At 40.0% G+C, this 16,913-nt stretch overlaps 1 protein-coding gene across 4 annotated transcripts in view; it reads right to left on the minus strand.

Annotated features, from left to right (window-relative positions):
* Positions 1-16,913, minus strand: part of SRRM3 (serine/arginine repetitive matrix 3) — a 371,076-nt gene that overhangs the window by 106,294 nt on the left and 247,869 nt on the right. For 3 of the 4 annotated variants that reach the window (XM_075852984.1, XM_075852985.1, XM_075852983.1), the window contains exons 4-5: positions 11,959-12,060; positions 1,978-2,112 (exon numbers count right to left, since the gene is read on the minus strand). In XM_075852984.1, the coding sequence (XP_075709099.1) occupies positions 1,978-2,112; positions 11,959-12,060 (237 nt within the window). The remainder of the gene's footprint in view (positions 1-1,977; positions 2,113-11,958; positions 12,061-16,913) is intronic. The other variant, XM_075852986.1, reaches the window with a different exon arrangement.

Below are 16,913 nucleotides of genomic sequence, written 5' to 3' on the forward strand. Positions count from 1 at the left end.
GCAGCCTGGCCAGATGGAGCTAGCTCCCGCCCTCTGTCTATTTATACCTGCATTTCCTGTTCCTCCTTTGCTTGTGATTCTTCTCGTGTGGTTTCCTGGCCCAACTACAGCTTCTATCTATTTGATCCTGCTCCATACTGACCCTGGCTTACTGACTACTCTCCTGCTCTGCGTTTGGTACCTCGTACACTCCTGGTTTGACTCGGCTCGTTCACCACTCTTGTTGCTCTCGGTGTTGCCGTGGGCAACTTCCCCTTTCCCCTTAGCTTTGTGTACCCTTGTCTGTTTGTCTCGTGCACTTACTGAGCGTAGGGACCGCCGCCCAGTTGTACCCCGTCGCCTAGGGCGGGTCGTTGCAAGTAGGCAGGGACAGAGTGGCGAGTAGATTAGGGCTCACTTGTCCGTTTCCCTACCCCCATCATTAGACACCCCCTGTAATACATGATTTTTTTCTGTGCGTTAATAAAGTATTATACATCATGTTGCTTTTCATACCGCTAGAAGTATTGTAGGAAATTGTGACCTATCCTCTAACATTTCGTATATGTATTCTTTTTTCATCCCATCCCCCCTTTGACCCTGCTATTGTTATTGACCCGGCTTGCTCCTGACCACTTAACTTGTCTGCTGCCTGCCCGCACCTTTTGCCTATCTTGCTACACTCTGCCCCCTGACTTGGTCCCACATCATTGGTTAATTCCACACCACTGGTCAGCTGTTGCTAACGGAGACTTCTCCTGGGGTAGTGACCTGGGAAATTCCCCGCAACAAAGTCCAGAACTCAGGAGCTACTGAAACAGCATAGTCCTCTGTGCTATGCTGTTTCTGTAACTCCCAATCACTGCAAAGGTAGTTACGGAAACAGCATAGCTCAGCAAGCTCATCTGTTTCCGTACTCCCGGCCACCTGGTAACTCAGTGGCTGGAGTCCATTGACAGCAGGAGAAGGTAGGACAGGCGTCAGGAGCCATCTTCAAGAGATAGATGCGGGTCTCAGAGCTAGGACTTGCATCTATCAGATATTTACTGTATGGCATATCCTGTGGATATGCTAGAAATGTCTGATATAGGAATACCCCTTAAAAGGAACCGAGGGCATAACTACCAGGGTAGCAGGAATAGCAGCTGCTATGGGGCCCAGCAACTAAGGCGGCCCATCTCCACTCAGGTGCAGTTAGTGATGCCTACGGATGATGAAGCGGGAAATGGAAAACATGTTGCACCCCTGATGAGTGCATTATCTAACTGCTCCAGCATTATTTTTTGATTATTCCTGTACTGTGATGTCAGTGTTTGCATTATCTGTCATGGCAACATCAGTCTGTGTTCTTTCTTGTGCTGTGATATAACTATGAGGTCACATTTGTGTGTGTGTCATTCCTGTGCTACTGTGTTATCACTGTGTGCATTATCCCTGTGATGTGACATCATTGTTTTTATAATTCCACTGCTGCAACTTCACTGGGTAGATTATCCTTGCTCTGTGACATCACTATGTAAAATATATCTATGATGTGACATAACTGGGTGCAATATATCTGTGCATTAGGGAAAGACACATTTTTCATGTTGTGAGCATGCTGTTGAAGGTGGCCATAAAAGTGGGGTCCCTTTCCAAGTTTTGCTAGGGGCCCATTGCTTACTTGTTACGCCCCTGAAAGGAACTTTAGAATGGTAAAATTAGCTGGGTTATTGATTGCTCATTTTTTCTCAAAACTGATAGGTCATATATAACACAATATATCAGGAAATTATTATACTGTATATAGTGCCCATTAATACTATTGACTGCAATATTTTATGGGACACAAGTGGATTAAAGGTTGTTTTTGGTTAGAAAAGTCTATTAAGGAATGACATTCTAATTACCAACATATGGCATTTCACTGCGGGGATTAAGTAATTATTGCATATATTATTAGTAAATTATTATTTTATGAATCAGATTAAATATTGATTTTGTCTGAATGGCCACTACCTGTAGTCCCTGTTGCCACTGTCATCTCGATACCAATCACTGTGACAATCACATTCCAGGGTGTAGCCTTCCCCATACATTGAATACTCTGTGACATTTTCTTCACCAGGAACCACATAATGGTTTTCAATTATTCTGGTAAAAAGACAAGCAGAAAATACTTCCTTTTAAAATAAAATAAAAAAAAATTAACCATTTATTTAAAAAAAACAAAACCCTATACACATAATATACAAATCCAAAAGAAATAGTATTATACCCGTAAACCTGTATGCTCTTCATATATACAGTTAGGTCCAGAATTATTTGGATAGTGATGCAATCTTCATGATTTGCGCTCAACATGCCACCACATTGCATTTGAAATGAAACAACTGAGATGCAATTGTAGTGTAGACTTTCAGGCTTAATTCAAGGTGATGAACAAAAATATCCTGTGAAACGTTTAGCAATTGCAACCATTTTTCTAACACAGCCTCCTCATTTCAGGGGCTCAAAAGTAATTGGACAAATGAACATTACTATAAATCAAAAAAAATTTTTTTAATACTTTGTAAAGAATCCTTTGCAGGCAATGATTGCCTGAAGTCTGGAACCCATAGACATCACCAAACGCTGGGTTTCCTCCTTTGTGATGCTTTGCCAGGCCTTTACTGCAGCGGTCTTCAGTTGTTGCCTGTTTGTGGGTCTTTCTGCCTGAAGTTTTCGCTTAAGCAAGTGAAATGCATGCTCGATAGGGATGAGATCTGATGATTGACTTGGCCATTGCAGAATATTCAACTTCTTTGCCTTAAAAAAAACACCTGGGTTGCTTCCACAGTATGTTTTGGGTCATTGTCCATCTGTACTGTGAAGTGACGTCCAATCAACCTTGCTGGATTTGGTTGAATCTGAGCAGAAAATATATCCCTGAACACTTCAGAATTCATCCGGCTGCTTCTGTCTTCAGTCACATAATTAATAAACACTAGCGGCCCAGTGCCTTTGGCAGCCAACCATGAATGCCCATGCCATCACACTGCCTCCACCATGTTTTACAGAGGATGTAGTCTGCTTTGGATCATGAGCCGTTCCAAGCCTTCTCCATACTTCCACCCATCATTCTGGCACAGGTTGATCTTAGTTTCATCTGTCCAAAGAATGCTGTTCCAGGACTCGGCTGGCTTCTTTAGATGTTGTTTGGCAAAGTCTAATCTGGCCTTTCTATTTTTGAGGCTGATTAATGGTTTGCACCTTGTGGTGAACCATCTGTATTTGGTCGCATGAAGTCTTCTCTTTATGGTAGACTTAGATACTGATACACCTACTTCCAGGAGAGTGCTCTTCACTTGGGTAGATGTTGTGAAGGGGTTTTTCTTCACCATGGAAAGGATTCTGCGATCATCCACCACTGTTGTCTTCTGTGGATGTCCAGGCCTTTTGGAGTTCACGATATCACCAGTGCGCTTTTTTTTTTCAAGAATATACAAAATTGTTGATTTGGCCACTCCTAAAATTTGTGCTATCTCTCTGATGGATTTCTTCATTTTTTTCAGCCTAACGATGGTCCGTTACACTTGTATTGAGAGCTCATTTGACCTCATGTTGTGGGTTCACAGCAACAGCTTCCAAATGCAAATGCCACACCTGGAATCCACTCCAGACCTTTTACTTGCTTAATTGATGATGGATTAACGAGGGAATAACCCATGCAAACTATTAAATAGCTTTTGACATAATTGTCCAATTAACTTTAGTCCCTTGAAAGAGAGGCAGCTACATATTAAAGAGCCGTGAATACCCTCAAATTAAAGCTGAGAGTCTGCACTTTAAGCCAATATTTATTATTATATACAGTGAAGGAAATAAGTATTTGATCCCTTGCTGATTTTGTAAGTTTGCCCACTGTCAAAGACATGAACAGTCTTAATTTTACCAGTGAGAGATAGATTATATATTTAAAAAAAAAAGAAAATCACATTGTCAAAATTATATATATTTATTTGCATTGTGCACAGAGAAATAAGTATTTGATCCCTTTGGCAAACAAGACTTAATACTTGGTGGCAAAAACCTTGTTGATGATGAGGTTTGCACACATATTAGATAGAATTTTGGCCCACTCCTCTTTGCAGATCATCTGTAAATCATTAAGATTTCGAGGCTGTCGCTTGGCAACTCGGATCTTCAGCTCCCTCCTTAAGTTTTCGATGGGATTAAGGTCTGGAGACTGGCTAGGCCACTCCATGACCTTAATGTGCTTCTTTTTGAGCCACTCCTTTGTTGCCTTGGCTGTATGTTTCGGGTCATTGTAGTGCTGGAAGACCCAGCCACGAGCCATTTTTAATGTCCTGGTGGAGGGAAGGAGGTTGTCACTCAGGATTTGACGGTACATGGCTCCATCCATTCTCCCATTGATGCGGTGAAGTAGTCCTGTGCCCTTAGCAGAGAAACACCCCCAACACATAATGTTTCCACCTCCATGCTTGACAATGGGGACGGTGTTCTTTGGGTCATAGGCAGCATTTCTCTTCCTCCAAACACGGCGAGTTGAGTTAATGCCAAAGAGCTCAATTTTAGTCTCATCTGACCACAGCACATTCTCCCAATCACTGTCAGAATCATCCAGATGTTCAAACTTCAGACGGGCCTGTACATGTGCCTTCTTGAGCAGGGGGACCTTGCGGGCACTGCAGGATTTTAATCCATTACGGCGTAATGTGTTACCAATGGTTTTCTTGGTGACTGTGGTCCTAGCTGCCTTGAGATCATTAACAAGTTTCCCCGTGTAGTTTTCGGCTGAGCTGTCACCTTCCTCAGGATCAAGGATACCCCACGAGATGAGATTTTGCGTGGAGCCCCCGATCGATGTCGATTGACAGTCATTTTGTATGTCTTCCATTTTCTTACTATTGCACCAACAGTTGTCTCCTTCTCACCCAGCGTCTTACTTATGGTTTTGTAGCCCATTCCAGCCTTGTGCAGGTCTATGATCTTGTCCCTGACATCCTTAGAAAGCTCTTTGGTCTTGCCCATGTTGTAGAGGTTAGAGTCAGACTGATTAATTGAGTCTGTGGACAGGAGTCTTTTATACAGGTGACCATGTAAGAGCTGTCTTTAATGCAGGCACCAAGTTGATTTGGAGTGTGTAACTGGTCTGGAGGAGGCTGAACTCTTAATGGTTGGTAGGGGATCAAATACTTATTTCTCTGTGCACAATGCAAATAAATAGATATCATTTTGACAATGTGATTTTCTTTTTTTTTCTTTTATATAATCTATCTCTCACTGGTAAAATTAACCTAGCCTAAAAATTCTAGACTGTTCATGTCTTTGACAGTGGGCAAACTTACAAAATCAGCAAGGGATCAAATACTTATTTCCTTCACTGTAACTGTATATTCAATATGTTTGTTAAACAGCTAAAATGCCAAAACTTGTGTCACTGTCACTTGTGTCACAAATAACTCTGTATGACTGTATATATATATATATATATATATATATATATATATATATATATATATATATATATATAATATGAACACAGAGGGGACAGCTTGAATGTGGATAACTGTGACAAAAGCAAAGAATTGTAGGGAACCACCCAGTCATAAAATACAAGAGACCAACTCTTTTCAAAATTGCAAAGTCTGTACTTTGCATCAATATTTGGAAGCCAAAATCAGGAATGGAAAATAGGCAAAAAGTGTAATGTAAAGATTTGTACCTTTTTTGGACTCACTCCTGATTTTGGATATGTGACACCAAAATACATGGACATTGCACTCATAGCTGTTAGGAAACGTGTTACCTAACAACCAACCAAGATATTGTTATAAATTAAAATAATAAAAAAATATGTTAATGTACTTTATTATATTAATACAAAGGAAAAGTCATATTACAGGATGTAGGCCTAAATATAAATAGAATAAGGATCTTGATAATTAGAGGTTTTACTCATCTATTGAGCAGATTAATATTAATTTCTTTTTTTGTAGCAACACATAACAATTCTCTGAATACAGAAAAGATCACCTGCAAAGTATAATCTTCTAGCTCAAGAGTAGTCTTTAAAAAGAAGCAGGATTTATAAAGTGGTTCTTGTGTTATCATTTGGAAATCTTCTTATGACATGTTTGAGGTGATTGGGGCCACTGGAAGATTAATGCTGTACATAGCAAAATATGATAAATGGAAAAAAAAGGGGGAGAATGCATTAACAGCATTTTTGTGGCGTCAAAAATTTGGTGACTTTTAATTCTTCTCATCCCTTTTCAAAAGTGGCATGAAAAGTGGGCATACTTAGTCAAGAGGGGGCCAACAAATACATTTGTTGGTGTCAACGCACCAACAAATTTACTATAATCTACGCCAGAAATTGAGGTAAATTATAGGGCAAGTTTACGTCTGCTCATAGCAGGCTGTTGATTTCAACTTCTGGTGCCCAGACAGCCAAAGATACACCCAATATATTAAGAGGCGTGCCCCTTTTAATAAATTTGGTGTATTTTACTCCAGCGAAGACTGGATTTAGACTGGCGTATTAAACACCAGCCTAACTAAATCTGCTCAGTAGTGTTTTATGATTCACATACATGTATAAATGTAATAAGAAGAACGTTATACAAACAGCATTCACTAAATAGGACTATATTAGAGATGGTGTAAGTGTGATAACTGGATATTGGAAGAAATTATACATACATAGCAAGTGATGTGGTGCGATAAATCAATTTGTACGTTACTGTCACTTTCTGACTTTAACCACTTATCCTACTGATGAATCTCAGCTGTCTATACAATGCCTTCTGACATACAACAATATATAATACACTTTGTACCATATATTTATTTATGTACTGAAATGTCATTTATATTGATATGACAGGACTCTGGATTTCCATACCATACAAACACACAGGTCAACAGGTTGCAAGCTTGATTCTCTTAAACAGAGAGTGGTTTTAACATATACAGTGACAAACTATTGAAGTTTCAGCAGTACATGCGAATACATGAAACTTTATATTGTTTTCTATAGGGGGCAAATGTCATCTTCATCACATTTCAGCAGCCTGAAGTTCCCCTTTCTCTTCCTGCTGTCACCAAAAACCTCTGGCTAATGTAACACGGTAATGACTAGACAGGGAGGGGGGTAGGAGGGCTATGCAGCAGCAGTTTCTCTTCCTCAGTGTGATATACACAGTTGAGTCACATTATTATGACCACCAGCTAATATCCAGAGTAACCCCCGTGTGCAGCATGGACCGCAACTAGACGACCTGGTGGTGAATCAATAAGGTGCTGGTAGGTTGTCTCAGGTATCTGGAGCTGTGCTGACTGCAGTGCATCCCACATTTGCTGGAGGGTGCGTGGGGGAGGATCCATGGAGTGAACAAGATGATTGAGGTGGTCGCACAGATGCTCAATTGGGTTCAAGTCTGGCAAATTAGGGGGCCTTGGAAGTCTTGGTCGTGCTCCTTCAACCACTGTTGGACATTTCTAGCCATGTGACATGTCGCATTGTCTTGCTGGAAGATTCCATCTGCCCCCGGAAAGACAAACCGCATGTATGGGTGGACGTGATCTGCAATGATGCATTCATACCCAAATCGGTTCAGAGTGCCTTCCACATGGATGAGTGGGCCCAGAGCATGGCATGAAAAAATTCCCCAGACTATAGTGCTTTCGCCCCCAGCTTGTGTTCTTTCAGCAATGGTTGCAGGGTGTTTGTTCTCTGATGTTTCTCGCCTGACACGTCAACATCCATCCGTTAGATAAAGCAGAAAACGTGACTCTTTGCCAATCATTGGTGGTCCAATTCCGATACTGCCGTTTAAATTGAAGCCTTTTTTTCCGATGCACCTATGTTTGCAAAGGAGCAGTGACCATCCGTCTGCTTCGGAGCCCCATACGCAGTAGGGTTCGCTGAACTGCTGTTTTAGACATATGTCTGGTAACCCCCTGGTTAATTTTCATGGTGAGCTGCTCCACTGTAGTGTGTTGTTTGGCCCTCATGCACCTTTGTAGCCGACGTTCACCTCTCACATCAATGGCACGTGGTCACACACCTTATATACCCACCAAGTCAGCCCACGACACATCACTTCCTTTATGGGCTACGCGCTGCCGATGTCGAAAGTAGGAGGTGGTCATAATAATGTGACTCGACTATGTATTATATGTGAGAGGGTAGAAGGAGCAGCAGAGGAAGACATCTGATATGTCAGAGCACATCATACCAGGAAGAGCCTGCCCACTCAGCAAGCATGGAGATAAAAGAAATTAACATTTATAGAAATGATGCAGAGAGAAGGAATAGATATGCAGGTTAGACAAACAACATGCACTACATTTACTATACAGCTACAGTACATCGGAAGTGCAGGTTACTACTTGAGTTTTCAAGTACTTAATGGTGTTTCCCCCACAGAAAATGTATACAGCATTTCAACTAGAAGTATAAAAGTGGGACTGCTGGGGGATCACATAACTGAGCCCCGCACAATTCTGAGACAGGTTCCTTATGTCAATCACTGTGATCTATCAAAACAGTGCAAGAGGAAAACTAGTCCTGTTGCCCATAGTAACCAATCAGAGCTCAGCTTTCATTTTTTATACTGATGTGGACAAATGAAAGCTACACTGTGGTTGGTTGCTATAGGCAACAAGGCCAGTTTTTTTCAAGTCGGTAAAACAATTAAAGGTAGCCTGTCACGTCAAACATGAGGTCTAATCTGCAGGCAGTATGTTATAGAGCAGGATAAACTGAGCAGATTGATATATAGTTGTATGAGAAAGATGCAAGATAACCTGTCATTTATCTCTGCCAATTCTGGTCTTAAGAGTCCAGTAGGCGATGCTACTCAGTGATTGAAACCTCTTTCTGTATTCACACTCATACATGGAAGGCTGTCAATCAATCATTGATACCACCCACTGGACTCTTTAGCCTCTAGTGAGCTGGAATTTAAGTGAATAAATTACGTTATCCTGAATCTTTTTGCACAAAACGTTATAATAAATTGCTAATCCCGTCCTTCTTTATAACATGTTGCCTGTAGATAGGACATCATGTTCTACATGATGGGTTTCCTTGAAAGATATGCTACTTGTGCCTATGATCTTGGTTTCATCTGGACTTTTATTCTACACTTGTTAGAATGGTCTGCCAAATACATGCAAAAAGCAGGAAAACAACCAAATATTTCCCAAAATATCTTTCAATTCAATGCTAGCCCAGCAAATGCACGGCTAAGTGAATTTAGCAATTTCAATGCCATTGTAAAGTAAAATAAGTACTGTGGAAAAGGTATAATGGAACATTTTAGTAAAATAGCCTTTAGCTATGTGAAATAAAGATTGCGATTCAAACCATTTGATTTTGCTTGAAAGCTTTTGTAGCTAAATTTGTCCTAGAACAGTCTGTAGGTTGTGATGCTTGTAATTGACAAATACATCAATTTTATGTTATGTTATGTTATGAGAGGGTCTTTAAGACCCCCCCAGACTAAAACGCATTATGATAATTCTCAAATATAACTGTAATTACATATGAATGATAAAATGATATACGTACATCTGAAAGAAACTTTTCTAGGAAGCTATTTTAAGATATTGGCTCACAAAGACCCTTATAAAACAAGGTTCATCAAAAAAGTGTTCAAGTAAATGCATAAGAAAACATGGAATAACTTAGACAGTAGGAACTACAACCCCCAAAAAATGGGGTCTTTGTTATGGAGTTTATCCCCTGATTTTTTTAAAAATGAAAACAGAAAGGGTCCCTGGGGAGTGAAACGATGATACATAAGTCCTGTAATTGTTCTGTAATAAGAATCTTCTGGAAGGGAAGTAAACCGTCCCATATGTTGATTAGCGTATGTATTGTAGTATTCTATGTTATGATCCAATAAACGCTATGGGAAACATTCAGTGGGTACAATCTAAGTTCATTAATAAAATATACCCTGCTGTGAGGCTCTGTTGTGAGGTGATGATGATTCAGGATAATATGTGAAGGGTGTGTTAGAGGCTACGGAGCCGCCATTGCAGATTCCGACAAAAGTTCTGGACATATTAGCACAGCATGCAGCGCTATTTTGTCCAGTAAAATGATGGACACCATAATGGAAACCTGACGGACCCCATTCTAGTCAATTAGGTCCTTCGTGCGACGAATCCATCACTGCCGTCACTTTTATTGTTCTGCTCCTATGTTCGAACAGAACTATGGAAATGAAGAACGCAGATGTGAACATAGCCTTAGCGCTATAATTATTTTACCATCTGGGGAAACTAGAAAGGGCTACTGTTTCACTAATAGATTAGTAGTATCTTATGGCAATAAGATATACTTCATGGACATCTACAAAACAAATAAAGGTGGAAGTTGGACATTGATAGTGAATATTGGTTTCTGTTTGTGTCTACCTGCTGGTCTCTTTGGGTGTTATAATTAATAATTTCCTATTTATAAGAAACTTCCTCAGAGTTAACTACTTAAGGTCAATAAAGTCATACCGGGCAGATATTTCAACGAAAAAGGAAAGAGTTAGGTTATGTTCACACATAGTGACCAAAAACGTCTGAAAATACGGAGCTGTTTTCAAGGGAAAACAGCTCCTGATTTTCAGACGTTTTTAGAGCAACTCGCGTTTTCGCAGCGTTTTTCGCAGCGTTTTTTTACGGCCGTTTTTGGAGCTGTTTTCAATAGAGTCTATGGAAAACAGCTCCAAAAATGTCCCAAGAAGTGTCCTGCACTTCTTTTTCGCGGCCGGTTTTTTACAAGTAAAAAAACGCAGCGAAAAACGCTCCGTAGGAACAGAACGCCGTTTTCCAATTGAAATCAATGGGCAGATGTTTGGAGGCGTTCTGCTTCCGATTTTTCGGCCGGGCCCGAAAAACAGCCAAAAATAGGCCTGTGAACATACCCTTAGACATCGGCCTGTTCTCAGACCAGGCATTAACCACATTAGAAAAAAGATCATTACATTTCATGAAAATTATTGTACCAATTATTATAAAAAATAAAGTGTCATTTATATATGTCGCTAGTTAAACAATATAAATAACCAGCTCTCTAGTCGTCCTCTTAGATTGTTGGATATGCCATGAATGATATTTGCTGTTCATGGCATATCTAACAAACTAAGAGGGCCCCTAGAGTGACGGTTATATATATGGTATATCTATCAGAATTTTTTGGGGGTATTTAATTCAACCAGTGAACTCGGCCTCTTAGCATTGCATTGTACTAAAGGTAAGCCACCTACATCCACTACCACAGGGTGGGCCACGAAAACAGAAGCCTGTTCCCGTTGCGTAGTTTGTACAGAATAATTCTTATCAGGCCTCATTCATCAAAATATTCTTACAATAAAACTGTCCTTGGACAGATTGTGGGTGCAATACTTTCTGATGAAAATGTGAAAACAGCCCTGTACATGAACATATTCAGCAATTTTATGCCCAGTTAACTGAGGCATAAGAATATGAGTATTGTTTCTTTCAACAAAACGGGGCAACTTGCCAAACGGCAGAAATGCGTCCCTATGCCGAATTCATGTGGCATTAGAAGAACATATGGTGAGCAAAGGGTTGAGGCCTCCACAGTCACCAGACCTAATGATGTGTGACTTTTATCTGTAGGGTTACCTGAAGAGAAGAGTTTCTGAAACTAATCACCAGACAGTTTCTGAACTGAAACAGCAAAATGAAATTCATGTGCCGAATATAGAATGTATGGTTTTGCAGGTGTTCCCGGAACATGATAAGACTGGCACAACTTTGATTAGCTGCTGGTGGAAACCACTTCCAGCATCTCCTGTAACGGGTAAGGACGTCATTCGTCCATTACCCATTATCCTGTACAAACCACACAAGGGAAACAAGGTTCTGTTTTTTGTGGCCCACCTTGTGTAAAGCATATGTCTGGTAGTATTTGTACTTTTAACTATGAAGTTGGTTAAAATGTAAAAGTACATAATTGCTTACATCTGACGACCATGTTGATCTTCTCTTGTCACTACGCCTTCTTTCTCCATGAGCATTTGCCGAAAAGTACCTACTTTTTGGCTTATTTCCTCCTCCGAATACCTAGAGTAAAAAGAAATGACAATTATTACTACATCTGCTATTCTATATTAAATTATTTACATGGCATTTGCTTAAAAACATGTACTCAAGCTTGGATTAAGGAATCCACATATAACACTTTAGTTTATGACTGATACAAGTTATGATAAGTTCTGATTCAATATACTGTACTTGGCACTGTGGGATGTTTTTACTGTGCTCACTGACACTGAAGCATGGCCCTCTGGTGTACACTATAAGCAGTAAATAGATGTTATGTCAGGTTTCAGTGAGAATTATGCCAGCAGTGTAAATATATCAACATCATGGGAATCTGTGAATGTATTTACCTCCAGATCTAATCTAAACCATTCTGAAAGTTTTGTAAATCAGTCACTCAAAGGCTATGTAAACCTTTGAATGGCATTTTTTTTTCTAATAAAAAGATCAGTCAGTGTGATTGGTGCCATTTTATGAATAGTTTTTATTAAAAATTATTTTTACCTTTTGAGATACATCTGCTTTGTATTCTGTATACAGAGCAGCTGAATCATTCCCTAAATCCTGCTCCCAAAAGTGGGTCCTGCGTGTCTCTGACATGCAGGATCCACCTGTTATCAATCAATCAATCAATCAATCACATCTAAGTTCATAACTTAGATGGGAGAGATCACAGGTGGATCCTGAGACACAGAGGACCCACTGACACTGAACCCGTCAGGTCTGCGGGACTGTTGGATTCAGGTCATAGCGAAAGATACAGCTGTTCTGTATACAGGATACAAAGCAGCTGTATCTCAAAAAGTAAAATATTTTTTTTAAAACAACTATTTATAAAGTTGCACCAATCACAGTGATTGACATTTTTATTTAAAAAAAAAATGCCATTCAAGGGTTTACATAGCCTTTAAGCCCAATAGAAGTAGGGACTACAATAGTGCCAAATTTAGAGTTCTGTTTTTAATATATATTGTATATAAAACTTATTCTTAACTTATAAAGTACCGACATATTATACATCAATGTACTTACATCATCGCAAAGACAAGACACAGTCTGTGCAATAGGAAACACAGTGGCTTATGAGATTCTGTGGTCAATATTTAACATCAAAATTACATATTGATCTAGCTTTTCTAAGAGGTGGATGTTAATGGACTGTTAGAATACTATAAATATGAAGACAAAACTGAGGGGAACTGTCCTGAATTATTTGCAGCATACTTGCCAACACTCACAGATTGTCTGGGAGTCTCACAAAAATGGAGGAGATCTCATGGACCCCCGGAAAGACAATAATCTATATACTTTCTCAGCACCTATCTCTGATGTTGGGGATCATCTCCAAAAGATAAAGTGACAAGTGGGGAGCTGCTGTGTGGCAGCGTACAAACCACATCCTGCAGTGAAGATGAAGTGAGGAGGGGGTTAATGATTTTTTTTTATATTTATAGAAATATAACACCTAATAATTATTTTGGTGCACTCTGTGGCTGGCACTGCATAAGGGGGCTCTCTCTGCCTGGTACTATGAAGCACTCTCTGGTTAACAATGCTTTAGGAGCAGTTTCTAGCTGGTTCTATTAATTGGGATTCTTTCTAGCTGGCACTGTGTGAGGGAACACTCTTGGGTAGAATGCTTAATCTGGCAATGTTTATGGGGATACTCCCTGGCTGCATTCTTTATGGGAGCAGTTTCTTGCTGGCACTGTTAATGTGGCTGCTCTCTGGCTGGTACTGTTAATGAAGGCACTCTATGGTTAACAATGTTTATGGGGATACTCCCTGGCTGCATTCTTTATGGGAGCACTTTCTTGCTGGGACTGTTAATGTGGCTGCTCTCTGGCTGGTACTGTTAATGAAGGCACTCTATGGTTAACAATGTTTATGGGGACACTCTCTATCTGCACTGTTATTGAGGGCATTCTCTGGCTGACTCTGTTTATAGTGGCCCTTTGGCTATCATTACGTTCCAAAATATAAGCAAATATATTTGAAGGTATACAACAGCAATTCTACTCTCATGTTTATAGGAAGACAGTGAAGATACTGGCAGAGACGAGCAGCAGTCTAAAAATAGTGGGTAACTAATTCTAGCAGTACTATTCGCAGTAGCACTTGGAGCACTAACAGAAACACATATCTGTCCATATTTTTGGTTATAACCAATAAAACCACAGGTCCACAAATTCTATAAATACATTATGATACTCTGTCATACTCATGATCCAAAATGTCAGCTACCCAACACAGTATGAGAAAAAAAGGTGACTTAATGTCCATCTAAGATATTCCTATAGCTACAATACATCTACAGTTATGTCCAGTATTATTTGGACAGTGACACAATCCTCATGGTTTGGGCTCTGCATGCCACCATATTGGATTTGAAATGAAACAACTTAGATGAAATTGAAGTGTAGACTTTCAGGTTTAATTCAAGGGGTTGAACAAAAATATCCTGTGAAACGTTTAGCAATTGAAACCATTTTTCTACACAGCCTCCTCATTTCAGGGGCTCAACAGTAATTGGACAAATTACATTACCATAAATAAAATGTTTTTTGTTTAATACTTTGTAGAGAATCCTTTGCAGGCAATGACTGCCTGAAGTCTGGAACCCGTGGACATTCCCAAACGCTGGGTTTCCTCCTTTGTGATGCTTTGGATTGCTTTCGCAGTATGTTTTGAGTCATTGTCCATCTGTACGTGAAGCGACGTCCAATCAACCTTGCTGGATTTCGTTGAATCTGAGCAGAAAGTATATCCCTGAACAATACAGAATTCATCCGGCTGCTTCAGTCTTCAGTCACATCATCAATGAACACTAGTGACCCAGTGCCTTTGGATGTGGTCTGCTTTGGATCATGAGCCGTTCCAAGCCTTCTCCATACTTTTTTCCTCCCATCATTCTGGTACGGGTTGATCTTCGGTTCATCTGTCCAAAGAATGCTGTTCCAGAACTGGGCTGGCTTCTTTAGATGTTGTTTGGCAAAGTCTAATCTGGCCTTTCTATTTTTGAGGCTGATTAATGGTTTGCACCTATTGGTGAACACTCTGTATTTGCTCTCATGAAGTCTTCTCTTTATGGTAGACTTAGATACTGATACACCTACTTCCAGGAGAGTGCTCTTCACTTGGGTAGATGAAGTGAAGTGGTTTTTCCTCACCATGGAAAGGGTTCTGTGATCATCCACCACTGTTGTCTTCCATGGACATCCAGGCCTTTTGGAGTTCACGAGATCACCAATGCGCTCTTTTTTTTCAAGAATGTACCAAACTGTTGATTTGGCCACTCCTAACATTTGTGCTATCTCTCTGATGGATTTTTTCATTTTTTTCAGCCTAACGGTGGTTTGTTTTCACTTTGACCTCATGTTGTGGGTTCACATCAACAGCTTCCAAAATGCAAATGCCCCACCTGGAATCAACTCCAGACCTTTTACCTGCTTAACCCCTTCCCGCCGCAGCCCTTTTTCAGATTTTGATTTTGATTTTCGTTTTCTCCTCCCCACCTTCCAAAAGCCATAACATCTTTATTTTTCAGTCGATATAGTCCAATGAGGGCTTGATTTTTGCGGGACGAGTTGTAGTTTTTCGTAGCACCATTTATTTTGCCAAATAATGTACTAGGAAACGGGAAAGAAAATATTTGTGGGGTAGAAAATGAAAAAAACAGCGATTCCTCCATGTTTTTTTGCGCGCCGTTTTTACGAAATTCACTGTGCAATTAAAGCAACATGTTAACTTTATTCTGTGGGTCAATACGATTACGTCGATACCAAATATATATAGTTTTTTCTATATTTTACTACTTTTACAAGTAAAAACCTAAGTGTAAAAAATAAAATTTATTTAGTGTCGCCAAATTCCGAGAGCCATAACTTTTTATTTTTCCGTCGATTGAGTGGTATGAGGGCTTATTTTTTGCGGATAAGCTGTAGTTTATAATAATACCATTTTGGTGTACATGCGACAGTTTGATCACTTTATATTTAATTTTTTTGTGGGAGATTAGGTGACCAAAAAATTTAGATTCTGGCGTTTACAATTTTTTTTTACGGCTTTCACTGTGTGGTTTAAATAATGATATATTGTAATAGTTCAGACTTTTACGGACGCGGCGATACCAATTATGTTTATTTATTTTATTTTTTTACTATGCTCTAGGGGGAAAATGGGAAAAGGGTTTTTTTTTTAACTTTTAATATTGTATTTTTTTTGACACAAAAAAACCCCTTTATTTAACAAATTTTTACTTTTTTTATTAATCCCCCTAGGGGACTTCAACCAGCGATCGTTAGATCGCTTGCACGATATACTACAATACTAATGTATTGTAGTATATCGTGATTCTGACAGGCATCTATTAAGCCGTGCCGGTGGCAGGCCTTAATAGGTGCACAAAGATGGCGGATCTGGGGGCCTTCATTAGACCCCAGGCAGCCATAGCAACCATTGCCCCCCCCCCCCGCAATTGCGTTGTGGGGGGCGCGATGAGCTGTTAGAGGGGGTCGCCCCCTCTTTCTAACGATTTAAATGCTGCGGTCGCTATTGACTGCAGCAGTTAAACAAGCTCGTTACTCTGAAGTGTCGGCTGTAACAAACAGCCAACACCCGCATCGTATGGAGCGGATTCACTCCGTGAGCCCGCTCCATACTTCCCCTACCCGACTTTGGCGTATGGATACGTCAAATGTCGGGAAGGGGTTAATTGATGATGGATTAACGAGGGAATAGCGCATGCCGCCCATTAAATAGCTTTTGAGATAATTGTCCAATTACCTTTGGTCCCTTGAAAAAGAGGCAGCTACATATTAAAGAGCTGTAATTCCTAAACCCTTCCTCAAATTAGGATGTGAATACACTCAAAT

This window comes from Rhinoderma darwinii, chromosome 2 (assembly GCF_050947455.1).
Source record: "Rhinoderma darwinii isolate aRhiDar2 chromosome 2, aRhiDar2.hap1, whole genome shotgun sequence".
Classification (NCBI taxonomy): Eukaryota; Metazoa; Chordata; class Amphibia; order Anura; family Rhinodermatidae; genus Rhinoderma; species Rhinoderma darwinii.